The 26,201-nt window shown below is 46.5% G+C and overlaps 1 protein-coding gene across 2 annotated transcripts; it reads left to right on the forward strand.

Moving 5' to 3' along the window:
* The first annotated feature begins 11,321 nt into the window (after positions 1-11,321).
* On the forward strand, positions 11,322-26,044 carry SFTPD (surfactant protein D). 2 transcript variants are annotated; one of them, XM_047703313.1, is made up of 8 exons: positions 11,322-11,451; positions 13,338-13,539; positions 21,122-21,238; positions 21,465-21,581; positions 21,881-21,997; positions 22,417-22,533; positions 23,120-23,203; positions 25,392-26,044. In XM_047703313.1, the coding sequence occupies exons 2-8, from the start codon at positions 13,341-13,343 to the stop codon at positions 25,766-25,768; spliced, it is 1,128 nt and encodes a 375-aa protein (XP_047559269.1). In that variant the 5' UTR covers positions 11,322-11,451; positions 13,338-13,340; the 3' UTR covers positions 25,769-26,044. The 2 variants fall into 2 exon arrangements, with proteins under 2 accessions (XP_047559269.1, XP_047559270.1); XM_047703314.1 differs by having other exon boundaries at positions 25,395-26,044.
* Positions 26,045-26,201: the final 157 nt, after the last annotated feature.

The following is a 26,201-nucleotide window of genomic DNA, read 5'->3' on the forward strand; positions in this document are numbered from 1 at the left end:
GTTCAATGTACCAAATCAGTAAGTGTCATGTAGTACACTAACAGAATTAAGAAAAAAAATCAAATGATCATCTCAATAAATGCATTTGACAAAAATTTGACAATAAATGTTTTTGTGGCTTTTTTTGACAATACATGTTACCCTTGACAAAATGCAACATCATTTCATGATAAAGACTCTCAACAAATTATATGTAGAAGGAATTTACCTCAACATAATAAAGACCATATATGACAAGCCCACAGTTTACATCATACCTAAGAATGAAAGGCTGCCCCCAAGCATTAATTGGACAGAACTAGAATGGTGTAGCTATCAGAGGACAAATAGCCCAAATCCCATACTGAAATATTTTGAATGGCAAGATCAACATGGAAGTGGAAATAATCTGCATTTATCCAGTTTTCAAAGAGATACCTGGAAAAATCACAATTATATCAGAGAGGCTGTGTTCCAACTGCCAATGAATATCTCAAAGCAACTTTCTAGGGGAAAATTCTGAGATCAGGATGTTGTTTCAATGTTATAATATCAATATGCCTTTGACTATGGGGACCTCAGTTTGAGGGCATACAGGGAAGAACAATATTTCTTTTCTTTCTCTTTATGCTCATGTTCCAGATGACAGACACATTTACTTAAATCCTAGTAATAAAAGTGTATTCTGTGGGAACATGTGGTGATTGGTGGGCTGAGTGGCACTGGGTTCATTTGAATTGATGTTGAGGAAAGAATGTCCAGGAAGCAGTGTGGGATGACATTTACTCTGTAATGGTACTCTCCAATGTATTCATTGCTTCCAAGTTTCCACCTGTGTTTAAAGCTTCTTTTCTGATAATATCTGCAGTAGTCAGTCTAGAGAACAGAGGTACATTTGTGCACAATGCCCAGGACATAACAGCAGATCCACAGATATTGGTGTCTTTAGCATAGAAGCCTTATCATGAGTTATCAGATTTTCCATAGAAAACACCCAGAAATGCATCCCTAGACTGACTCCAGGATTGAGGAAGCAATGATAGCATTTCATTGTTTGTCAACAATTATGTTGTGGACCATTGTTTCAAAGATAGGTATTGGGTTCCCAAGAGCTTCTTTGTTAAGAGTTGACTCTAAATGCAGAGAGGGGAAAATGGAATGAATATGTGCCCTGTCAGGTGTATTGTTCATTACTGCCTCCCTGTTTCTAGAGATCTTATCAGAGAAGACTTTGAAACACACTTCCTATTTTGTAATCCTATCACCAGGAGGAGATAACACAGGTGGAGGGAAGACATGCAGACCTTTACAAAACCAAAGGGTATAGATGGGGAGGGAGAGGAAGAAGCATCAGGACACCTATTAATTGGTTAAACTGTGAGGGAGGATACAGTGGGTTAGATCAAAGTATCGATCAAAGATATTTTCTATCTGAGAGGCAAAACTCAAGTATATATTATGTGACTAGAGGCTGGTGTTATGAGCAGATGGGATTAAGTTTTGAGGCCTCAGTATCTTCTACAGGGAGGATGAGGTCTTGACCTGGTGTGGGTAATTCTCTCAACAATTTGTCAGGTGAGTTTAATTTTATAGGGAGGCTACTTGGCTTAATGGCTTTGCTGAGGCCACACAACTTCCGGTAACTAGCACAAAGAAGTAGCCAGCTCTTAATACATTATTTTTCTCACATTAGTGAAAGTCAGTGCATATTTTTGGAGCTATCATGCATATGAGTAGCATACACTTAGCCTGAAAAAGTCTTTGCCCTCATAGATGAAGACTTTGAAGAATGCTTTTAGGTCAGATGATTTCTTTTTTAAATGTACTCAAACATTCAATAATCACGTAGTCACTCTTGAGCATATTTGTACATTAAAGTGGTTGGTGTCACAACATCTCTGCCACAAATGCTTTTCCATGAGCTCAGAAAGGAAAAAAAAAAAAGCTGGAAATTCATGATACTATTTTTTTTTTTAACGCAGTGGTGTTTTAGGGAGTTGGCTCATAGTAGCTCTTGAGAACATATTCAGGAATTTTGCAATTCCGTTGTTAAACCATTTGCAGTTTAAAATCATGGAAATCAGCAAACACTACCAATGAGTACTTTTTACTTCAAAGAGCTGGTTTACCAGTACACCACTAGATCTAAGTGTCTGGCAATCAAAAATCATAGTCTATAAATAAAGATGAACAAATCCTGGTCTTTGAATTGTGACTTACCTGCTGTCATGCTGGAAACAAGGAGGCTTAGGAGGTAAGTGATCTGCTGACTGTGGTCTGTAGTCATTCACCGTAAAGTAGGCATCTTCAAAACGCTTTTCATTTGCCTTTTGCAAATTCTCACATAATAATTCTTTGTAGAATCAAGTATCAGTGACATGTTAGGCATTTAAATGAATTAACAAGCTTTGTTCTATCAGATGTACATATGTTCTATCTCATGCTTTCTGCTTTTGTTTGAAAAGGAAGGGTAATGCCAGTCAACTTAGTCATCTCCTCGTTGAGGATATTTTTTTTTTCTTTTTAAAATATTTTATTTATTTATTTGATAGAGATCACAAGTAGGCAGAGAGGCAGGCAGAGAGAGGGGGTGGGGGAAGCAGGCGCCCTGCTGAGCAGAGAGGCCGATGCGGGGCTCCATCCCAGGACCCCAAGATCATGACCTGAGCTGAAGGCAGGGGCTTTAACTCACTGAGCCACCCAGGCACCCCCCTTGAGGATATTTTTATTTCTTCCTTTTCCAAGGTTTGCATCCCACCTGCATGTGGGGGAGAGGCGGCCAACTTCTTCAGGTAGGTCGCTTCCACCTCGGCTCCCACATGGAATGAAAAGACTTCCTGTCTCTCCTTGAGGCTCACTGCCCGTGTTGTTCTCCTCTTTCCCGTATGCGTCCTCTCCGTTTTTCATCATTTGTTTGCCTTCTGGTTTTCTTTTTTCTCTCATTCTTTTTCTTCCTTGCTTTCTCTTCTTTCCTCATTGCATATCTTGTCTTCATCTCTTTCATGTTTCCTTTTCTCACCCACATTTCTCCAACATCTTCTGGGTTTTTTTAAATTTTGATTTTTCCGATTTTATCCCATAGTCGCTCCTCCTTATGAGGTGTCACGGCACAATGTTAGGAGAGCTGAATCTGGAGTCCGGGCTTCCTGGGCTGAATCTCAGCTCTGTCCCTTACTAGATGGATGACCTTGGGCATTATGTTTGGACCACCTGTGTTTCCACGTCCTCACCTGTAAAGTGGGAACAAAAACGGCAACTTTTTCTTGAAGATTCAACGAATTATCACAGGTAAGTTGTTTAGGAGTCTGCATGGCCCATAAAGGGGCCTACGAATTTAATATTCTACTATTAATATTCTCGCTGCTTTCCATCCTTTATCTGTAGCTCACTTTCACTGCTCTTCGGCACCTGTCGTTTTCATGAGTGGCTCTCTTTTCCTTTGTCGACAGCCTGTGTGGTCTTATTATCACAGCTTTGTTTCCACTTGTATTTTCTTTCTTGCTTGCTTGCTTTCCTTCTTCCTTCCTTCCTTCCTTCCTTCCTTCCTTCCTTCCTTCCTTCCTTCCTTTCTTTTCTTTCTTTCTTCCTTAGTAGGCTCCACACCCAGCATGGAGCCCAATGCAGGGCTTGAACTCAAAATCTTGAGATCGAGACCAGAGCTGAGATCAAGAGTGGGACGCTTAGCCAACCCAAACACTCAGGTGCCCCTTCTTCCACTCGTTTTGCTGCTTTAGCTCATTTCTGTATTTTCCTGTGCTCAGAAAACTTTCCAGTTATAATTTCCTTTCAAGTCTCTCAATTCTTTACCTCTCTTTTCTTTTCTTTCTTTTTTTTTTTTAAGATTTTATTTATTTATTTGACAGGCAGAGATCACAAGTAGGCGGAGAGGCAGGCAGAGAGAGAGAGAGGAGGAAGCAGGCTCCCTGCTGAGCAGAGAGGCAGATGCGGGGGTTCGATCCCAGGACCCTGAGATCGTGACCTGAGCTGAAGGCAGAGGCTCAACCTACTGAGCCACCCAGGTGCCCCTACCTCACTTTTCTTTAAGGCCTTTGCATTTATCTAATTCATCGGTGGGATGCGGTCTTGTCTAGTTTTTCCATTTATTCTGTTTCCTTTACCACCTCTTCTTTTATTGTTGCTTGTCTGTCTCTTCGTCATCTAGTCATTTGGCTTGGTGACCCTTACAGCTCACAGTTTTTCACATTTCTCTCTTTCTTTTACATTTCCTTTCTACTCTCTACTTTGACGTCTTCTCCCTTTATGATTTTATAATGTGATATATCATCTCTTATTTTGTTTTGTTGATTTTTCATACCTTTATAGTGCTTTTTACATTTTCTTGATTTTCTTCTTCCTCTCCTCCTCTCATTTATTTACCTTGCAATCTGTTTATGTATGACTTACTTCTAGCTTCTTTATTTCCCTCAAATATATGTTTTCTTCTTATTTATCATTTACTATATTTTTTTCCTAAACTTCTCTCTCTCTCTTAAAAGGTTTTACTTATTTATTTGAGAGAGAGAAAGAGCTTACCAGCAAGGACAGTGGCAGGCAGAGGGAGAGGGAGAAGCAGGCTCCCTGCTGAGCAGAGAGCCTGATGCAGGGCTCGATCCCAAGACCCCAGGATCATGACCTGAGCCGAAGGCAGAGGCTTAACCCACTGAACCACCCAGGTGTCCCTCTTTTTTTATTTTTCTTTTCCTTTAAGATTTTATTTTTAAGTAAGCTCTACACCCAGCATGGGGCTCAAACTCACAACCCCAAGATCAAGAGTCATATGCTCTACCAGCTGGGCCAGCCAGGCACCCCTTATATGCCTCCTTTCAAGCACACTGCCTTCATCAGCCCAGGACTCTAGGAATGTGTGTGTACGTCTACACATTAATATACAGCCCGTTCCCTCAAACCCATTCCGCAAATCCTCTTCTCTCTTGCACAGTCATTTACAGGTTTGTACTTAATATGCATGAATTGTTGGGTGATGTTCTGTTCTGATTCTGATCTTGGCACCCGGGGCTATTTTTTCCGATCTCTGCATGTTAATGATTTAAATCTAAATGATTCTTAGTAACTTTTGCTTTATTTTTTTTTCATTTGCCTCATTCACATTTATATTCACCTTATATCTTAATTGGTGAATACTTTGTATGTTTCCCCATAAAGCTGTCTGTGCTGTTTATCATCAGGCAAAAAGCTGAGATGTCAGAGGGCATATACATGTTCAATGCAATAACATTTCCAAATTATACTCTGGCATTAACATACTTGTTTACCACGCCACCAGTAGTGTCTGGCATTTTCTATTCTCCTACATCTTCACCAGCCCTTGAGATGATCCGGTTGATATCTTTAGTCAGCATCATGGTGAAGTACAGCATCTTCCTGGTCCTCTGATACACATTTTTGTAATTGCTAGTGAAGTCAAGTGTATTTACAAAGGCTATCTAACCATGGGGGATCCCCTTCTGTGAATTATTGTTCCAGAAATTGTCCAAATGTCTTTTGGGGTCCCTGTCTTTCTCTTGTGGTTTTTAAGGAGATTTTGACGTGGGGCGCCTGGGTGGCTCAGTGGGTTAAAGCCTCTGCCTTCGGCTCAGGTCATGATCCCAGGGTCCTGGGATCGAGCCCTGCATCAGGCTCTCTGCTCAGCGGGGAGCCTGCTTCCTTCTCTCTCTCTGCTTGCCTCTCTGCCTACTTGTGATCTCTGTCTGTCAAATAAATAAATAAAATCTTTTAAAAAAAAAAGGAGATTTTGACGTATATAAGAGACACGAATAACACATTTCCAGTTGTATACATTGCAAATATTATCTCTATGTCTCCTGTTTTTTGTTTTCTGTCGCATAACTTTATTGGATTTGGTGTGGGATATATTACATGCATGTATACACACATATACATGTAAAATACATACAAATGTGTTATATATGTGTATATACATCTATATACACACTAATAAATTCCAGATGAAATCAAGTTAATTGTTACTAAATGATTAATAAAAATATTGAAAGCAAATCTTAAAAGTTGGAGGACAATTTTCTTATCTTAAAATAAACAGAAGCAGCACCAAAGGACAAAATAATTTTGTGTATGGTAAATTAGATTCCTCACTAAATTAGAAAAAACATAAGACCACAACTCAATGGCAACATACAACTTGAGAAACATTTACTGACTACCTAAAATTTAATGTCAGCCAAAAGAAGCATGTGCAAATCATTAAGAACCTCACTTCGAATTAATAACTTAACAAAAGATGCAAGGTAGATCATCAAGTTTATTTTAAATGTTCAACATAATACAAAATTAATCAAACCAAAATTACAACTGCAAGGTGATGTTAATTTCTTTCTCCAAAACTGGTAAAGTTGATTAAAATTATTACATTTTATGCTGGTTTTGTTAACGATAGTTAGATATGATAATTTGTTAGAGATGAAGATTTATTTTGGTATAACTTTTCTGGAAATAATTTGGCAGTTATTTCCTATTGTACATAAAGCTTTGTTCCTAAAGAGCAGAGAGGTATTTCTAGGAAGAAAAATGTGGAAGTAACAAATATGAAAATGCTTTCAGAAATTGTTAAATATTAGAATACAATAAATAATATTAAATATTATGATAATTAAAATTATGCTTACAAAACACTGTGGTTTACATGGTAAATGCTTATGTTATGTTATCAGTTGCAAACATGATGCCAAATTCTGTATATGTTATCAATCCTTTAAAAATTATAATGTAAAAAACCTCAGTAAAGTGTATCAAATGTGTAACTAAGTGTGTTTATCTCTACATGTTTATGATTATGGATATTTTAAAACATTGCATTATAATTCTTTTTCCCAAATTTCTGCAATTATAAGTCTTATGAAGGGACTCCTATCTTTTAAGCATAACATCCTTTTTTTTTTTTTTAGATTTTTATTTATTTATTTGACAGACAGAGATCACAAGCAGGCAGAGAGGCAGACAGAGAGAGAGGAGGAAGCAGGCTCCCTGCTGAGCAGAGAGCCTGATGCGGGGCTCGATCCCAAGACCCTGGGACCATGACCCGAGCCGAAAGCAGAGGCTTTAACCCACTGAGCCACCCAGGCGCCCCTAAGCATAACATCCTTAACACCATCTTCAACCATGAATTTTTGCTTTTCTCTGTAGCCTACTTTCTTGAGGAAGCAAGTGAAATTGTGTGATACTTACAGATAAAATTCTTTCTATTTTATAATCTGTCTCTGTAGTAATCTCATAAATGCCAAAAAGAATATTTCACTATGTTCCATATAGTGTTTCAAGATCTGGGGTAGTTTTTTCTTTTGCCCCCAGTAGAATTTTCCAGTGCTATTTTATTTTCTGTGTACCAATTGATTTTATCAACTGATTTCTAATTCTACTTCTCAGTATTGGGCTTCTTGGTATTTGAGCTTTGCTGGGCATTGTTTCTAATTTTAACAAAGACACAAAAGATGTTTTTGAGTAAGGTGATCTTTTTTTATTTTATAAAGATTTTATTTATTTATTTGACAGACAGAGATCACAAGTTGGCAGGCAGAGAGAGGAAGAGAAGCAGGCTCCCTGCTGGGCAGAGAGCCTGATGCGGGTCTCAATCCCAGGACTCTGGGATCATGACCTGAGCTGAAGGCAGAGGCTTTAACCCACTGAGCCACCCAGGCACCCCTGAGTAAGGTGATCTTTAGAATTTTGTTCCTTTCTCACTGTTGCTCATGGTATATGTTTGCATTTCCCTAATCAACACATGTCCGAAGAAGACCACAGATAATATTCTCACCCATCTGACTCTTCGTAATATGATGTCATAATTTTTAGAGACATCCCAGAATGCTGTTTTCTTTCGGAATTAAGTATTTTCTGGATGGTGTCGGATGTAAAGCAGTGATGGTCACTTACAGAGTTGCACATGGACTTTCTTTTTAAATTATTATTATTGTTGTTGTTGTTAAAATTGATTTAGTGTTTTTATATTGCCAGATTTTGACTTACATTTATTATGTCAAGAAGAAAGCATAATTTTTTTTTAAAAGATCTTATTTATTTGAGAGAGAGAGAGAGATAGAGCATGAGTTGGCAGGAGGGGCAGAGGGAGAGGGAGAAGCAGACTCCCCACTGATCAGGAAGCCTGACGTGGGGCTCAATCCCAGGACCTGGAGCCAAAGGCAGATGCTTTAACCGACTGAGCCACTCACGTGCCCCAAAGAAGGCATAATCTTTAATTTCACATTACAGATGAGGAAATTTAGGCTTATAGAGATTGAGTAAATTGACTAAATAATATTGCCAGGTCTTGACAACTGACTATAAGTCTCTGCTCCATCACTGAAAATGTCATATACATAAGGAGACAAATTATACACCTGGACCCATTAAACATAAGGAATAAAAAAAAGCAGTAAAGTAATAGCATAATTCCAGAAAATAGATTACTTGTACAAGCCCTGAAGATGAATTACTAAACTTCTTAGATTTAGGATTATATGAGGTTTTCACTTCTGAGTCAGTTATGTTGCTGTGAAACAAGAAACAAATTCTCCTATTTCAACAATGAGAAAACACAGAATTCCAAAGAATAAATATTTGCAGTCATGAATAATTGGTTACTTTGGTTCTCTTCTGGAGTCCAGTTCCTCTTTGAAAAATATTAGTAAATTCTTTTTCAATGCTTTTTGTGTGTTTGTTTCTTTTTTTAAATTTAAATTCAATTAACATATAATGTTATTTGTTTCAGAGGTAGAGGTCAGTGATTCATCAGTCTTATATAATACCCAGTGCTCATTACGTCACGTGCCCTCCTTAATGTCCATCACAAAGTTTCCACATCCTCCCACTTACTTTCCCTCCAGCAATCCTTAGTTTGTTTCCTATGCTTAAGAGTCTCTTATGGTTTCTCTTTCTCTCTGATTTCATCTTGTTTTACTTTAAGCTCTCTCTCCCTATGATCATGTTTTCTTTCTTAAATTCCACATATCAGTGAGATTATATGGTAATTGTCTTTCTCTGATTGACATATTTCACTTAACATAACATAACATTGTTGCAAATGACAAGATGTCTTTTTTTTTTTTTTTTTGGCTGAGTCATATTCCATTGTATGTGTACACCACATCTTCTTTATCTATTCATCTGCCAATGGACATCTAGGCTCTTTCCATAGTTTGGCTATTGTAGACATTGCTGCTATAAACATTCGGGTGCATGTGCCCCTTCAGATCACTACATTTGTATCTTTAGGGTAAATACCCAGTAGTGCGATTGCTGGGTCATAGGGTAGCTCTATTTTCAACGTTTTGAGGAACCTCCATACTGTTTTCCAGAGTGGCTGCACCAGCTTGCATTCCCACCAACAGTGTAAGAGGGTTCCCCTTTCTCTGAATCCTCGGCAACATCTATCATTTCCAAACTTGTTAATTTTAGCCATTCTGACTGTGGTTTTGATTTGCATCTTCCCAACAATTAGTGATGTTGAGCATCTTTTCATGTGCTTGTTGGCCATCTGTACTTCATCTTTGGAAAAATGTCTATTCAGATCCTCTGCCCATTTTTTAATTGGATTGTTGGGGGTTTTTTTGTTGTTGTTGTTAGTGAGTTGTAGGAGTTCTTTATTTATTTTGGATATTAACCCCTTATTTGGATACATCATATACAAATATCCTTTCCCATTCAGTCAGTTGTCTTAATTTTGTTGATGGTTTCTCTCTCTATGCAGAAGCTTTTTAGTTTGATGTAGTCCTGATTGTTTATTTTTGCTTTTGTTGCCCTTGATATGGAGTCAGATCACAACAATAACAACAACCAAAACCTAGAGCTGAAGAATACACTACCCAATCTGAAAAATTCAAGAGAGATTCAACAAAAGACTTGACCAAGCAGAGGAATAGATCAGTGAACTTGAAGGTGGAGCTTTTGAAATTAGCCAGTCAGAGAAGGAAAAAAAAAAGTGAAATAAGCCTCTAAGATTTATGGGACATCATCAAAAGAAATAATATATGCATTAGGGGAATCCCAGAAGGAGAAGAGACATAGGGGAAAAAAGTCTATTTAAAGAAATAATGATGAAAAACTTCCCAAATTTGGGGAGAGAAATAGGAGAAACATGAACATCCCAGAATGAGGAGGGCTCTGTGTTAATGATGAAAGAGCTCTGTCATTAGGGGCACAGGTGGCCCTACTACGGATCCTGCTTTCAAAAAAAAAATTGCCCTAAGGGAAACAGAAGACCTTTGCCTATGAATTGAGTCATTATAGATTCTACAATATACAAGGGGATCCCACAGGGAACATCAAAGTACAGGAAGGAGTTGGCACCATCAATGCAGTGGCCAAAGGAGAAGCTTGGAGACACGGGTCCCCTGGTACGTGGAACTAGGCAGAGAATAAGATGCAAGAGATAAAGCCACAAGAATCTAGAAGCAAGCAGAGATTGCCTTTTTTTTTTTTAAGATTTTATTTATTTATTTGACAGACAGAGATCACAAGTAGGCAGAGAGGCAGGCAGAGAGGAAGGGAAGCAGGCTTTCCGCTGAGTAGAGAGTCCGATGTGGGGCTCGATCCCAGGACCCTGGGATTATGACCTGAGCTGAAGGCAGAGGCTTTAACCCACTGAGCCAACCAGGTGCCCCAGAGATTGCCTTTGATAGCAAAGGCAAGAGGGTAGGCAACTGTCTTACAGTGATTGGAAGTTAGATTCCCCTTGGGGAGGACTGCAGTGGCGTATCAGCTGCTCAGGGGTCCAAACCAGTCACCTGAGTAATGCACAGGGCAAACTTCAGCTAAAAAGGTGGGAGATGAGGGCAAGGAAGTTAAGGGAAGGCCAGCCCATAAAAGGCAAGAAGGGGTCTCTCTGAGATCTAAAGCAGGAAGTAAAAGACGACCCGCCACGTGGCAGTTCCCCCAGCCACTGTCCCCCTACCCCCAAGCTGCAGCCTCTACAGTTCCTCCACTTGCCCCGCCCCTGCCCGGATATGCCAAGGAGCTCCCCGCTCTTTCCTAATATCTGGGCAGTAATGTTGAGGTGAAGGAGGAAGAGAAGTGGGCACAGCAGGTCCTGGACTTTGGAATCGGCAGATGCAGTTCGCACTGGCAATAGGGTAGATCCTCGTGCAACTTGCCAGTCTTCTCTGGAGCTCAGATTTTTGGACATCTGTAAAATACAGACACCGATGATGCCGTATCACTCACGTGGGGCTTCAGGGGGTTCCCGGTGAGATCACAGCCTGAGGGTGCTCTATATACTCTAGGGAGATACACGTGTATTGTTATGAATGTCAGTGGCAGGTTTCCAGAACCCAGGTGGAGGTGAGAGTGAGTCAACAAGGAAGAAATTGCCCCACTTGGTGGGAAGAGCTCTTAGCAGAACGGGGCTGGGCTGCTCAGGCTACAAGACCGGCATAAATAGCCAGTGCCTGCCAAGGAAAGCCTAGTTGGCCTGGAGATCCTGGAGGCCTAGAAGAAGCAACTGTGAGTGTTTCTGTCCTTTGCTGCCTTTTGATTTTCCCAATGCCTGGCGAATATCTCCCTGCCCATAATGGCTGCTTTATCCCACTGGGGCTGTGGAGGCAGGGTCTGGGATGCTGTTCTGGTCTAGGAGGTGTGATGGGTGGGGGGCAGAGTGGGGTAGCGAGGGGTGTTCTTCTGCCCCTCACTGCTCCCTAAGTTCTCTGGGCCGGGGGAGGGTGGCTCACTTGGCTGACATCCAGTCGGACCCCAGACACCACTGTCTGGAAGCCCCAGTGGAAAAAGCAATTTCAACTTCTCTCTTAGTTCCACCCCGTTGCTGATTTCCTCAGGAAGAAGGGTGGTAGAGGAGAAAAACAGACCAGGCCTTCAGGGGCCTGGGTTCTAAGCCCATCCACGTACCAGCTGCCTGTGGGACATGGACATTCATGCTTCTCTCTTAGACTCAAATGTTTACTTTAAAAAATAGACTTACCGGACTGGGTCACTAATTTTCCAACCAATTTTCAGAGGAGACATTTTTCTCAATAAAATCTGAATCTGAAAGCTTGACATGAGCAATCTGGGTTGAGGCGCCTGTGGCTCGGCCCACTCTCTCTGTCGCCCCCGCTAAAATGCCTCTTCTGAATCGTACGTCTGAAAACCTGTGAGTTAGCTCTTTCCGAGGCCACTTCCTCCTACTGTGGACCATGCGGCCTTCTGTGGCATCTTGAGTAGCCGGGAAGAACGCCTGTTGCTTTTTGTTCTTCCCCAGATTTGGGGTGCGGAGCCCCAGAGCTGAGGTAACTGCAGACCAGTGGCCGATGCCCTTATTCCAGCTTGTGTCCTTGGGTGCTCATGACTGAGCTTCTGCCACAAGGCCTGGTGATCCCCTCCTCCTTTGCACATGTCCCTCGGGCTTTGTTCCGAGCCTCTGCCACTCCCACAGGCTCTTTCCCTGCTCATAACTTTACAGTATCTGTCTGAGAGAGGTAAAAGCCCAGGATTGCAGGTGACTCAGGCCCTGTACCTGCCCAGGTCTCATTTAGTCCCCAGGTCCCAGTCAGAGGGTAACTGGATGCCCCATGCCATGGGACATCTGCTGTTTCTTATCCCCAAACTAGCCTTCCCTAGACTGAACCCATCTCACACGTCCCCTTCTGCCATGAGGCCTTTCTTTCAAATTCTCTTAGGTCATCCAAGCAGAACGCAACGTGTCCCAGGGGCTCTCCAGTTGCTAATTTAGTATCTCTGAGAACTTTCACCTGAGCTCTCTATGGGAATTTCCTTACGGAGACAGTGTCTAGTCCAGGGATGGCAAATCACCTGGAAAACAAGCAACCACGTACACTCCTGTGCTCAGGATAGACATCACTAAGCATCCAGGACTCTGACTTCTTTTTAGAACAGTGCTGCCAATGACACAAATGCTAGTCCATCCAAGACAGCAAATGAGAGGAAATGGGTTTGCCTGGTCAGAGCTAAGCCACCCACCTTAATAGTATAGGCAGGGAGAAGGAGGTCCAGAAAAGGGAAAGGTCCTTTCTAGAACTACCCAGTGAATCTTTCCCGATGGGACATATGGCTTCAGTGAGGAATTCTACATCCTAGTCCCTGTGCCAATGGCAGTGTCCAAGGGAAGACCTGAGAAAGGACAACATGGGGCATCTGATAGGTGGATACTGCAGTCAACCCATGTCCTGGGTTCCGTCTGGGTAACTCATGCTCTCCCAGGCCAGACCAAATGCTCACCTGGGCCTTACCTGGCTTTGGAAGCCCTGTTGTTCTCAGCTCCATAGGATGGGGGGAGGTGGAAAGGTGCTTCTCCTGACTTTCAGGAGCTGGACCAAGCCCTAACCTATGTCCTAGGACCAAGAGCATGTCCTTTCTCTTTCTGTTCATCTGCCTAGGCCATGCTTCTCCTCCCTCTCTCCATGCTGATGCTGCTCACACGGCCCCTGAGCTCCCTGGAAGCAGAAATGAAGACCTATTCCCAGAGAACAGCGGCCAGCACCTGCACCCTGGTCATGTGTAGCCCCATGGAGAATGGCCTGCCCGGTCGTGATGGACGGGATGGGAGAGAGGGCCCCCGGGGCGAGAAGGGGGATCCAGGTAGAGCTGGGGCCATGGGCTCGTCCTGGTGGAAAGGGGTGGGCATTGGAATTGTAACCAGCTGGGAACGTTGGATGTGCTGCTGTGGAAGGCTCAGAGGCGGACTTTTTCCTCCCCAGGGGTGGGTTTCCCTAAGACATTTGGTCTTTCTGAAACACTGCTTTACCAGTTGAAAACTGACCAGCCATTCTGAGCCCCAGGTGCCTCCCTCCACACCAGCTGCCCTGACTCCTCCCCTGGAGTCTTCTGAGTCCTCCCACCCCAAGAATGAGGAAATAGTGGGGACTTGGAATTTGTGGCTCTCCAGAACCTGGCCCCAGGGATTAACAGTTTTTCGTCCAGATTAAATGGTGTCTGTGTGGGGTGTGAAATATTTTTAATACTGCATGGAGAATGGGAAAGAAGAAGGTTCGGTGGCCCCAGACTCAGGTCTGATCGGAAGGATTTGCCCTAGTACATTACAGAGAAAATGGAAGGAAGCCCACATTTCTTTGTCCAGCCTTGTGCTCGGGCATTCCCTGAGTAATTCATTTAACCCTACCAAACATTTCACAAGGAACTCTATTTGGCTGAGAACATTGTGACGCAGAAAGGCCAAATGACACCCATTGTGGAGGGGGAAAGACATGGGCTTGTGCATCAAACAGATCTGGGCTACAGAGCTAGGTCCATCTCCACAGCAGAGACCCACCCTGGGACAAGCCGGTATCCCCGAGTCTCAGTTTGCTCATCTATGAGTGGGAATAATATCAACTGCATAGTGGCAACTGAGCCAAGGCTTTGCTTTTTATTAAGTCCTCAGAATCAAGGTGCATCTTCCTGCTGGACCAGTCAGGTGAATTCTCATGAGGTTCCCAAAGGTACTGATTATTAAGGGAATTATCCAAGAAGTACTTCCCTCTAGGGGAGGATCTGGGTCTTGGTGGCAAGGTGTCAGAGTTCAGTGAACCAGTAACTAGGACAAGGGACCCGCAGGCGCTGGGCTAGGGCAATGGTGGGATCCACGGATGTTTTTATCTTTCAGGAGTTTGCATTTTGGTTGGGGATGAGGGAAACTAACAGCATTTAAGCTGGAAAGAATGGATAACATTCCCAAACTTTGTAGGGTAAGGGATGAGTGAGTATCTCTGTGCATCTGTCCATCCTTTGCAGACAAAGTTCCTCCCAACATGAATGATCTGGTGCTTGGGGAAGGCCCCCTTGAAGGGAACTTAGAAGAAGGTGTCAGCATTTTAGAGAATCCCCACTCCCTCCAGCTCTCAGAGGGGCCCTGAATTAAATCCTAGAGAGCCCTTTTCTATGGTCACCCTGTGACCTTGCAGCATCCAGTGTGTCTGAGCTCTCTCCGTTTTGCGCAGATGCCTTCCCTTCCCACCCCGCCCCCCCCGCCCCATGCACATTCTGAGCCTGGCCTCGGGTCGGTGCTTGGAGAGAGAACCGTATCCCATTGGGCCAGGGGACAGGCTGCCGTCTGGCTCCTGGACTGCAGACACACTAGACATTCAACCACTACGGGTCTGAGAATTTCCTAGAAAGCTTCGAGCACCTCAGAATCCTGACGCAAGTTCGAGTCTGCACTTCTGACCGCGTCCCCTGCAGATGCTGACGCACAGGGTTCCAGATAGGCCAGAGAGAAGAAAGCCTCGAGCAGAGGTGGAGCGTGGAGTAGGGTCACTGTGCTGATGCCTCAGGCATATCATGGAGGGTCAGTAAGACCCCACCCTGTTTTGGGGGCTGTATTTCCAGGGACAGTCCCCTTACTCCTCAGCATCTCCAAGATCCCTGCCCAGAAGGATTCAGCAAGAGAGTCCCTCCAAGGGCATGCATCTCCCTCGAAATAAAGCCACACACCCCTCTGCAGCCCACAAGGACGTTCTGCCCTGCCTACTCCTCTGACCTTGCCTCCTTCTACTCTGGCCACTGGCTCCTTGCTGATCCCTAACCACACTTGCCACCCCCAACCCTTCCCCCACCTACTCGGGACCCTTTCACTGCTCTCCCCGTAGCCGTCCCTGTGGGTCACTCGCCTTCCTCCCGGCTTTCCTCACAGATCACCTTCTCCATGAGTCTGTCCCTGACCACCCTACTCGGAAGACACTCTCTGTGCTTTATTTTTCCTCTGTGGCACTTACTCTGATCTAATAAACCCTAGGTTTATTACCTAGGTTTATTATCTAATAAAACCTACGTTTATTACCTACGTGGTACATTTTAACTTTTAGGATCCATTTCTCTGCAGTTGGGATTAAGCTCCATGAGGAAGGGATCTGATTTTGTTCTGCTTCTCTCCCTGCCGTGTCCCAGCACTGAGGATGCTGTCTCCTGCACAGTAGTAGTTTCAGCGAGTACTTGTGGAATGAAGGGAGGTGAAATGCAGCGGGAGGAGGGGTCTGCTGCGGTGAAGACCGGCCACATTGCTGGTCCACAAAGCTTCACTTCAGGCTGCACTAAGGGACAGGGATGGCCCTTGGGGGACACTAGGATGCAAAATTAGTGTTTTTTTTTTTAAAGACTTTATTTATTTGAGAGAAAGAGACAGCACGAGAGAGCACAAGCAGTGGGGAGGAGAAGAGGGAGAAGCAGGTTCTCCACTAGCAGGGAGACCCACATGGGGCTCGATCCCGGGACCCTGAGATCATGACCTGAGCTGAAGATAGACGCTTAAAGACTAAGCCACCCAGGTGCCACATAATTAGTGTTTTTGGAGGCATGGGTGCTTGCTGTTGAAGAGGATGTCCCCTCTCCTGGCCTCTAGGGCTTGTGCATGATGGATGGGACACCTCCACCACTCCTTTTACCGGCCACCAGCCCAGCCAGGGAGGAGCCCAAGACAGGCTCTGCCTAGGGGCAGGACATCTCTGCCCCAGCACAGGGCCTGGGGTATGTGAGTATGGGACCTGGGGCCCATACTGTATGGGACCTGGGGCCCAAGCTGTAACTCTCTATGCTTCCATTGCATTCCCAGTGAGGATCGTATCCATGCTGAGCATAGAGCTTCTCAGCCACCCATCCCAGGCATCAGCTGCCCGCCACCGGCTTGCTCTGGCCCAGGCAGTCCTGGTCTCTCCTCCCTTGGGAGCACAGTTTCCAAGTCTGAAATGTCACCTTCCCTCTGCAAGTCTCTCTAAGTCCTCCTTGCCCTGAAGTTCCATTTCTTCCTCTAGGAAGAGAGCTCTGGGCACGTTGGGGTTGAGGTGATGATGAGACAGGGTGAGGCACATCTTGTGAATTGTCTTCCTCACTCCTGACCTGTGCCTCACATTTGAAAATCCTATTACAAATCCCGTGTGGACAGGGACCTGGTGCTAACATTTGCGTGTTGCCCAGTGCCAAGCCTACGGTGGTCTTCCATAGATGGTTTCTTAGTGAGCAAGTAACTGAATGAATGAGTCAGCACCACCTGTCAGGTGTCATTTCTTTTTGCATGTGAATGTAGACAGTGGCTTTAGTCACAACAACCCAAATGCCAGGTGACAGGTGAATGGACGAACAAGACGTGTTCTGTCCACACGGTGGGACACTGCTCAGCCATACAATGGAATGAAGCCCCGAGACACACTGCCAAGTGGATGGCCCTCAAGGACATCACTCTAAGTTAAAAAAAAGCCAGACGTCGAAGGTCATAGGTTGTGGGAATCCATGTATACGGAATGTCCAAAGTAGGAAATAGAGACAGAAGGCAGACCAGTGGTGTCCAGGGGCTGGGAGGAGGGGGCGTGGGGAGACGATGGCTTAGTGGCTATGGTTTTTTTTTTGAGAGGTGATGAAATGATTTTGAACTCAGTAGAGGAGGTAGTCACAGACCACTGTCACGGAACTGTGTGCTTGGAAAAGGTTAATGTGATATGAATTTCGCCTCAGTAAAAAAGTAAAGAAATAAATAACCAAATGAACAGAACTAAGAGTGTAAAACTCTTAGATAAGTCATTTACTCCCGTTAGTCTTCTGGAGGTAAATCTTGAGTAATGTCAGGACTAGACAGCCTTTCCAGAGTAACACGTCTTTCTAAGAATAGGCTTGATCATTTTTCCAATACAAAAATAATTTGCGGCCACTGAAGAAACGAGAAGAAAGTTAACATTACCTCATGTCACGAGGAAGGAACAACTGGTCCCACTTCTGTATGTGCTTCTCCTGTGTCTTTTCCTGCTTGTGCACGTGCCCTACACACGCATGTACGCACTCGTGAAACAGGATCTCGTTGCACATACTGATAACACAGGTAACAATCTGGTCTCTTTTCTAAAGTTTCAAGAGCATATTCCGTTGCTTTTGCCTTTTTTGAGGTGTAAATGACATATAACATTGTCTTTGTTTCCGATGCATGACATGATGATTCAATATTTGCATGTACGGTGAGATGATCACCGAAGAAGTCTCATCGGCGTCCATCACCACGCGTAGTACATACAATTTCTTTGTTATTGTGATGAGAACTTTTAAGATCTACTCCCTGACTTGTGGTAAACTTCAGAGAAATTGCCACAATAGCTCATGTATCAGCAATCTTTCTTGTTATTCTGTGGGGATAATAATAGGACCCCATGGGCATATGATTATTCAAACAGCAAAAAAAAAAAAAGTGGATGTGATTCCCCAGTGATTGTGTAACTCTGTCAGCACCTTGGCTAATTCTATGTGGCTGGGGTAACAAAAATTGCTCCTTTAAAGCCAGAGTGTACCCCACTGCATGGGGTTAACTATGGGCCTACAGAGACAATTGGTGATCCCACTTTCTTTCTTTTTTTTTTTTTTAAAGATTCTTAATTTATTTGACAGAGATCACAAGTAGGCAGAGAGGCAGGCAGAGAGAGAGACAGAGAGATAGAGAGAGGGAGGAGGAAGCAGGATCCCTGCCTAGCAGAGAGTCCGATGCGGGACTCGATCCCAGGACCCCGAGATCATGACCTGAGCTGAAGGCAGAGGCTTAACCCACTGAGCCACCCAGGCGCCCCTGGGTAATCCCACTTTCTTGATGACTCAATTGGATAATGTACTTGGGGATGCCCTTATCTCCTGTGACTAGCCTTCTCCCATTTGCCAGGGATTCCTTGTAATTAGGATATAGTTAAGGCTAGACCTTGAACAAAAAGAACTTCTTGATGGTTTTATCTCATAGTTGTTTATCCTAGAAACCACCTCTGTTGATATACAATTGCAAACGAAGGCTTTATTTAGCCAAACATGCAACATACGACAGTCCTCCTTGGAAAAAGAGCCTCAAAACTCACTATGGGACTTCCACGACTTACATAGGACTGCAATATAAAATAAGCAAAACATTGTACTTGCTCACCAGGACTCCAAGTGATACTTCCCAGGCGCTGATACACTCAGCCAATCATTACGTGAAGTCAGAGAGGGACTTTTCCAGAACCGTGCCACTATTAACTGCCTGCTATTGCTACACCATTTGGGGTACGAGGAACTTCCTCACATGTTGTTTTACTATTTCAGTTAATTCCTGCAAGTTGTCCCTATTGATAGGGGATATTTGTGATCCATTAAATAAGATCAAGATATCCACTCATTTATGACAAAATTGGTAATTGGGGTTCTTAGCTAAAGGATGTGATCAAAATTCTGGGCCTAATTCTTATTTTATGTTCATCCTTTTGCATGTGCTGATGCATGTACCGATTACTGCCCATCAGGACCCCTGGGAGCCATACCGCGGGCCCCCGGACCAAACCCTGGATAGATTCTAACTGTCGCACAGCCCACCGCCTCATCTCAGCCGGAAGCAGCCAGAGTGGCCATCGTCCCATTCCCTGATGCCAGTAAGGGTTACTATTCCAGGAGGAGGAATGAGTAAGGGATAGGCAGGGCTAGTTAGGGAGAAATTAGATAAGGGACTATGTGATCAGACTCACAGAAATCCCCAAAATGTGGGGGTGTGGGGAAACCAGAGATAAGGGAACAAACCAGACCACCCGGCCCTAAGCATGTGGGGTGGTGTCTTTTTTTAAGATAATCACTTGTGACCAACAAAAATAACCAGACCTTAATAAAGAAGTAAGCCATCGAAATTATCGTCACTAGACCTGCTCAATGGTGATAGGTTAAAAGGATTTAAGTTCCCTGGTTAGCTTTCTAGAAAAGACCAACACTAAAGGCCCTCAGGGACAACCCTGTTGGGATCCCTCTCATTCCTGAGAACTTTTTACTGTATCCTTGCTTAATAAACTTCTATCACTTTGCACACACACACACACACACACACACACACACACACACACAGAGAAAGAGAGAGAAAGAAAGAAAAGAAAAAGAAAAGAAAAGAAATACCTACTCTCTGAGCAACTTTCACATATGCGATCCTGTATTCTTAAGTCTAGTGGCCATGTGGCACATGACATCCCCAGAACTTATTTTATAACTGGACATTAGTATCTTTTTTTTTTAAGATTTTATTTATTTGTCAGAGACAGAGAGAAATCACAAGTAGGCAGAGTGGCAGGCAGAGGCAGAGGGAGAAGCAGGTTCCCTGCCGAGCAAGGAGCCCGATGTGGGACTCGATCCCAGAATGCTGGGATCATGACCTGAGCCGAAGGCAGCCGCTTAACCAACTGAGCCACCCAGGCGTCCCTGGACATTAGTATCTTTTGACCCCTGCGAGCCATTCTACCCACTTCCCAACCCCACCTCTGGCAACCATCGATCTGTCCTCTGCATCTATGAGTTTTTTGTTTTCATTTGTTTGTTGGCTTATCTGTTTGGATTCCATATATAAATGGGATCACATGGTATTTGTCTTTCTGTCTGACTTATTTCATCTAGCATAAGGCCCCCAAAGTCCATCCATGTTGTTGCAAATGGCAAGATTTTGTTCTTTTTTGGGGTGAGGAATATTCCATCATATATACACCTGCATTTTCTCCATCCATTCATCCATCGATGGACACCTAGGCTCTAAGCTCTCTCCATGTCTTGGCTACTGTAAACAATGCTGCAGTGAACATGGCGGTCCCCATCTTTTTGAATTAGTATTCTTGTTTCCTTTAGATAAATACCCAGAAGGGGAATTGATGGGTCATATAGTAATTCTACTTTTAATTTTTTGAGAAACATTCGTTCTGTTTCCCGCAGTGGCTGCACCGATTTATGTTCCAACAGTGCACAAGGGCTCCCTTTTCTTCACATCCGGGCCAACACTCGTTATCTCTCATCCTTTCTGATCATAACCTTTCCAACAGGTGTGAGGTGCTATCTCATTGTGGCTTTGATTTGCAGTTCCCTGGTAATGAATGCCAGGTGTCCTTTCTGATAGAAACTTGGGTTCTGAGAAGGGGAGAACAAGCAGTCCATGATAAAGGGTAAATGCTGACAGATTGCCTGCTGTAAATACTTTGGACAAGCCAAGTCACGTGGGTCTTGGTTTGAACCCGCAGCCAACTCTGGCAAGCCTGTTTTCTCATCTGTAAGATGCCCATTTCCTGGATTACCACAGGACCAAGAGTGTGGAGATGGAACATCTACACCCTGTAGAATCTTGAAGGCATGCAAGGGGCCTGATGGTACACGCAGCTGGTTCCTCCTGGGCCCAAGGCCAGGTTTATACCCATCTCTTCTGCCACTACAGGTTTACCAGGAGCTGTAGGGAGAGCCGGGACGCCTGGCCCAGCTGGCCCAGTTGGGCCCAAAGGGGACAATGGCTCTGCTGGAGAGCCTGGACCAAAGGGAGACTCCGGACCATCTGGTGAGCAGCTGGGCATGGAATGCGGCAGTCTGCAGGAGCTGCCTCCCCTGGGATAGGCCGGTAGACATGCACAGATCCCATCCCAGGAAGAAGGAGGAAGGTTGTTGGAAGGTGGCACTGGGTTCTTTCAGGGAAGACTGGAATTGCTGCTGCTGCTCTCGTCTTTTCATGTGCTCCCACCTCCAACAAGATTTAGTGTCACTGACTAGGCTGGTCTTTCCTCCAGGACCTCCAGGACCTCGAGGTGTGCCTGGTTCAGCCGGCAGAGAGGGTCCATCAGGGAAGCAGGGGAGCATAGGACCTCAAGGCCCACCTGGCCCAAAAGGAGAGGCCGGGCCCAAAGGTAGGTGGTTGGTATATATAGGTGGTCTGGGAGGGAGCAATGAGGAGTTCGGTGGCATTCCGGGACAAGCTTGAAATGCCAGAGGGTCAGTGCTGGGTAGACTGCATCGTTGTGGCCCCTTCCCACTGCCCCACCCTCCCATTGCCACACTGATGGCATCTTCCCGGTTGTCTCCATGGAGGAAGCCCAGTAAGGAACACCTTGTCCCCAGTTCTCTCTCTCGTCCTGGAGCGGTGGGTGAAAACTCCTCTACTGATCACGTTCTCAGAAGCATTTGTCCCAACTGGTTCCTTCCTCAGGAGAAGTGGGTGTGGCAGGCAAGCCGGGCTCTGCGGGGACACGAGGCCCCACGGGTGTTAAAGGAGAGAGAGGGGCCCCCGGTGAGCGAGGAGCCCCAGGGAATGCTGGGGCGGCAGGTGAGTGATGGAGGGAGCTAGGGCCGGGCTCCAGTTCCCTTGTGTCCCCCTGGGGCTGTTGACGACCACCCCCTGCCCCCCCACCACTCCTCACATCAGAGCGGACATGACTGGGCCGGGTAGGGGTGGAGGGGGGAGCGCAGAGATCTATGTCCAAAGAGGGTGACTGCTGGGCTCTGGGAGCTGTCTGCATCCAGGGAGAATGACACTTGAGCAACAGGGCTAGTCTGGGTGCCAGAGGGGTGGGTCATTTGTTGATGGGACAGTCAGTGTATGGAGGGAGGGCATGGCTGGGTTCTGGGAAGAGTCCATACAGGGGAAGGGGGGCCATAGGCTAGTTGGACGGTCCATGTCCTGGGAGGCTGAAAATTCTGGAAAATGTGTACAGAGCTCACTCAGCTCTTTTTCTGTGATCCCAGGACCTGCTGGAGCCATGGGTCCGCCGGGACCTCCAGGTGCCAAAGGACCCCCAGGACTGAAGGGGGACAGAGGTGCTCCTGGGGACAAAGGCACGAAGGGAGAGAGTGGGATTCAGGGTAAGGTGGTATCTGTCGGATTTGGGATTCCCACGGGGTGGGGGCAGGGGAGGGAGGTGGTGCTTTTTCTATCAGGATAACTTATCCTCTTGGACTTCAGCCGCATTAATCATGGGGAGTGGTGGGAAGCAGGAAAGCTAGCAGGCACGAAGGCAGGAGAATTAGGCTCTGGTTCTAGACTTACTTCCTGGAGGGCAACCCTGAGCTATTTTCCATCTGATCACCGGGGGAAAGCATATCCTGCTTCCCAATTCAAAGGATAGCTCAGAGTATCAAATAACCCAATGGATGGGAAATATTCCCATACCCCCAAAAGGAGGTGCGATGGGACCCCCAGAATTTGGAGTTCAAATGTCATGCGGTTAGTGTCCGTAAGGTGCAGGGACCTGCTTGTGGAACAGTTTGTTCATAGTAGAACCACGGGAAATCTGGGGGCAACAGGGGCCAGTTATGTCAGCAGATGTGGCCTTCTGAGGACCCACCCCCAGGATGTGCCTGCAGCTGGTCACCCTTCCCGGAGGCCTACGATCTGGGCTGATCCCAAACTCTGTTGGGCTCACCTTCCCTCGGCCTCTATCTTCGGCAGACATCACTGCTCTGAGGCAGCAGGTGGAGGCCTTTCGTGGACAGGTACAGCACCTCCAGAACGCCTTCTCTCAGTACAGGAAAGGTAAGTTCCTGGACCTGAATGGAGCCAGACACTGAGACTAGGCCCCTGCTGGGTCTGGGCCTTGCTTTGGCATTGGGCTTGGGTCTAGGATTGGAATGGGTTGGGACCATATTTAGGGCTTGACCTGGCTCTGGAGCGGGGTCTGGGGCAGAGAATAGGACTGGGACAGAGCATATCCAGGGGTCTGCAAGTGGACACAAGAGACAGTTAAGAGGATGTGGCCATATCACCAGTTCAACAGGGTGACCGAAGTAGGATGGACGTTATCAGGTGCCAAGATGCCCCCCAGCATCACAGCCACCTGTGGCCTGGCCAATGCCCTGAACCCTGCTTACCCTATGTCGGTCCCTGTGATAGACTGTGGACACCCAACCTAGGGTGCATTTCTTATGTCTGCAGGACCCTGTGTGCGCATGCCCAGGGGGCGTTGCTTCACAGCCCAAGGCATCAGAGAATCCAGACGCTGTTCTGATAGCTGGGGCTGGGATGCTGTCCTCGGGGTTCAAGGCTGGTGGGGGTTTGGCCTTGCCATGTGGCCATCAGGTGCCTCACCTGGACATGCCTATGGTCCTGGCAGGGGGCTGGCCACCTCTGGGCTCCAGCCAGTGCTCTGCCTGCACCTGTCCAGGTGTTTCAGCCACCCTGGAATGCTGCTGAGTCGGGGCCCCCAGGAACACACACCCTAGTGCCCTGTGCCCTTCGGAACCTCCACCTCAGTCCTTGACTGCCCCAGTTCTCATCTGCTCGACCTTACTTCAGCTCTAAGTCTGCATCATTCATCCAATCTCCCTGATCCAAAAAAAAAAAAAAAAAAGAGAGAGAGAGAGAGACGTTTTCTGAAGGAGTAAAGCATAAAGGGGCCTGGCTGGGTAAGACACAGGGTCGGCCCCTAAGTACCTAAGTAGCAAGGACGAGAGTTTCAGACATTGGGTATGTCTTCCTCCCTCCACAAACATGCACATGTGTTCACTCACTCCTATGCCCACCGCTGCACACCAAGCAGAACATGTCCTCAGGCCCCCGCCATGTGTGTGTACTCATCGATCAGCCCACACCGTGACATTCATGAGCACGAGCAGAGGCGTGCACACCTATCTGGATGGTGCATGCTACCATCCAGATCTGGGCTATGTGCCCAGAGGCAGGAATGTAACGTGAACCCTCATGCGGGCCCCGTGCAGGCCAGCGCCAGGGGCCACACTGCTCCAATCCATCCTTGGGGAGCATCCGTCCCCCGAGCCCAGGCTGAAGCTACTGAGGAGGGAGGCCCAGGGAGGACAAGGCACAGCCCTCTAGGGAGCCCAGAGGACTTTCATCTCTGAGCCCAAAAGCCAAAGGGATGAGGATGGGATGGACTAAAGAGAGATGCTTGGTAAGTCACGTGGGTGATGCTTTTATGAGGTGTACGCCCACTTTAGAAATAAGGAATTAGAAACCCTGAAAAGGGGGGGGGTGACTTTCCTTTGCCCATCTAGACAGCCAGTGCCAGGTTGGGGCGAAACACCTGGCTTCAGATTCCCAGACAGAGCTCTCCCGAGTCCCTCCCCGTGCCTCCGCTCAGGTGCTTTCATCCTCCCACCCAGTACCCTGGGAAGGCTGGTTGGCTGGGGCATCACCCTCACCCACATGCTTACCAAGGGGCCAACATGGGGTTGCGGTGAGTGCAGAGATGAGAGCATCTCTCAGATGTCCCCTGTTGCCCCCCACCCATCACACGGCAACCCCCAGACACGCTCCTAGGCGGGGTCTGTTTTTCACACTCTCAGAAAGTGCACCAACCGCCACACTCATCTCCCAGGCCAAAGTCGATCCAATCCCCACTGGCCGTAGCACACGACGTGGGGTAAAGTAGAAAGGGCATGTTCCAGCTCTAGGGTCCCAGCAAACAAGGTTTAATCCCAACCCTACATTTGGCGGGCCTGTGACCTTGGGCCCCTTACTTAACCTCCCAGACCTCCAGGGTCCTCACCTATAAGTACAGACCACAAGACTTTCTCCTACCATGCACTGTGAAGTCAGGGGTGCTCTGGACCCAAGTGCCTCACTTTTATCCTATCTGGTGCCCTGATACCCCATAGGGGAGGCCTGGGGTCGGTGGGGAGCTCCAGTTGGAGCACAAAGTTCTTGGAGCCCCTGAGCTCGGGCCAGGTGTTGCCATAACCCCAACCTGGCTCTCCTCTTCTCTTAGTAGACCTCTTCCCCAATGGCCGAGCTGTTGGGGAGAAGATCTTCAAGACAGGAGGTTTTGAAAAGAATTTTGAGGACGCGCAGCTGGTGTGTATGCAGGCCGGGGGACAGATGGCCTCCCCACGCTCTGCAGCCGAGAATGAGGCCGTGCAGCAGCTGGCCACTGCTCACAACAAGGCTGCTTTCCTGAGCATGACTGACATCAAGACAGAGGGCAAGTTCATCTATCCCAGCGGGGAGCCCCTGGCCTATTCCAACTGGGCCCCTGGGGAGCCCAACAACAATGGTGGCTCAGAGAACTGTGTGGAGATCTTCACCAACGGCAAGTGGAATGACAAGTCCTGCGGGGAGCAGCGCCTGGTGGTCTGCGAGTTCTGAGCCGCCAGGATGCAGGCTGCACCGGGGAGCCTGGCCAGTGAGTGGGGGCCCAGGCCTGTGTGCCGCCAATGTCGCAGTCAGATGGGGCCACCCCTGCTGGCCAGGGCTTCTCCACAGAGCTGTGGGCAGAGGCAAGAAGGCAGGTACCCGCACAATGCCTCTCTCAGAGTCAAACAGCTTCGCACATGGAAGACCTGTCAGAGGAAGAAGGGGCCGGCTGCTTTCCCAGTTGCAAGGAATAAAATTGGGTCCCCAAGACCTCCCCATGGCAAAGTCCAGTGGCTTCTCCTCGGCTGTTCTCCTCCTCCTCGAGCTGTCAGCCACGTTCGACCAGCTGACCGGCCCTGCCCTTCCCTCTTGCCCCTTGGGGCTTCCAGAGCCGCACTCTTGCTGACTTTCGTCCCAGCCTCATCAGCCATGTTTTCTCTTCCCT

This window comes from Lutra lutra, chromosome 14 (assembly GCF_902655055.1).
Source record: "Lutra lutra chromosome 14, mLutLut1.2, whole genome shotgun sequence".
In the NCBI taxonomy this organism is placed as follows: domain Eukaryota; kingdom Metazoa; phylum Chordata; class Mammalia; order Carnivora; family Mustelidae; genus Lutra; species Lutra lutra.

Coding starts and splice junctions, on each gene's coding strand:
- SFTPD (XM_047703313.1), top strand. CDS start 13,341: ATGCTTCTCCTCCCTCTCTCCATGCTGATGCTGCTCACACGGCCCCTG. Junction 13,540..21,121: donor GGGCGAGAAGGGGGATCCAG/GTAGAGCTGGGG, acceptor CTGCCACTACAG/GTTTACCAGGAGCTGTAGGG. Junction 21,239..21,464: donor GGGAGACTCCGGACCATCTG/GTGAGCAGCTGG, acceptor TCTTTCCTCCAG/GACCTCCAGGACCTCGAGGT.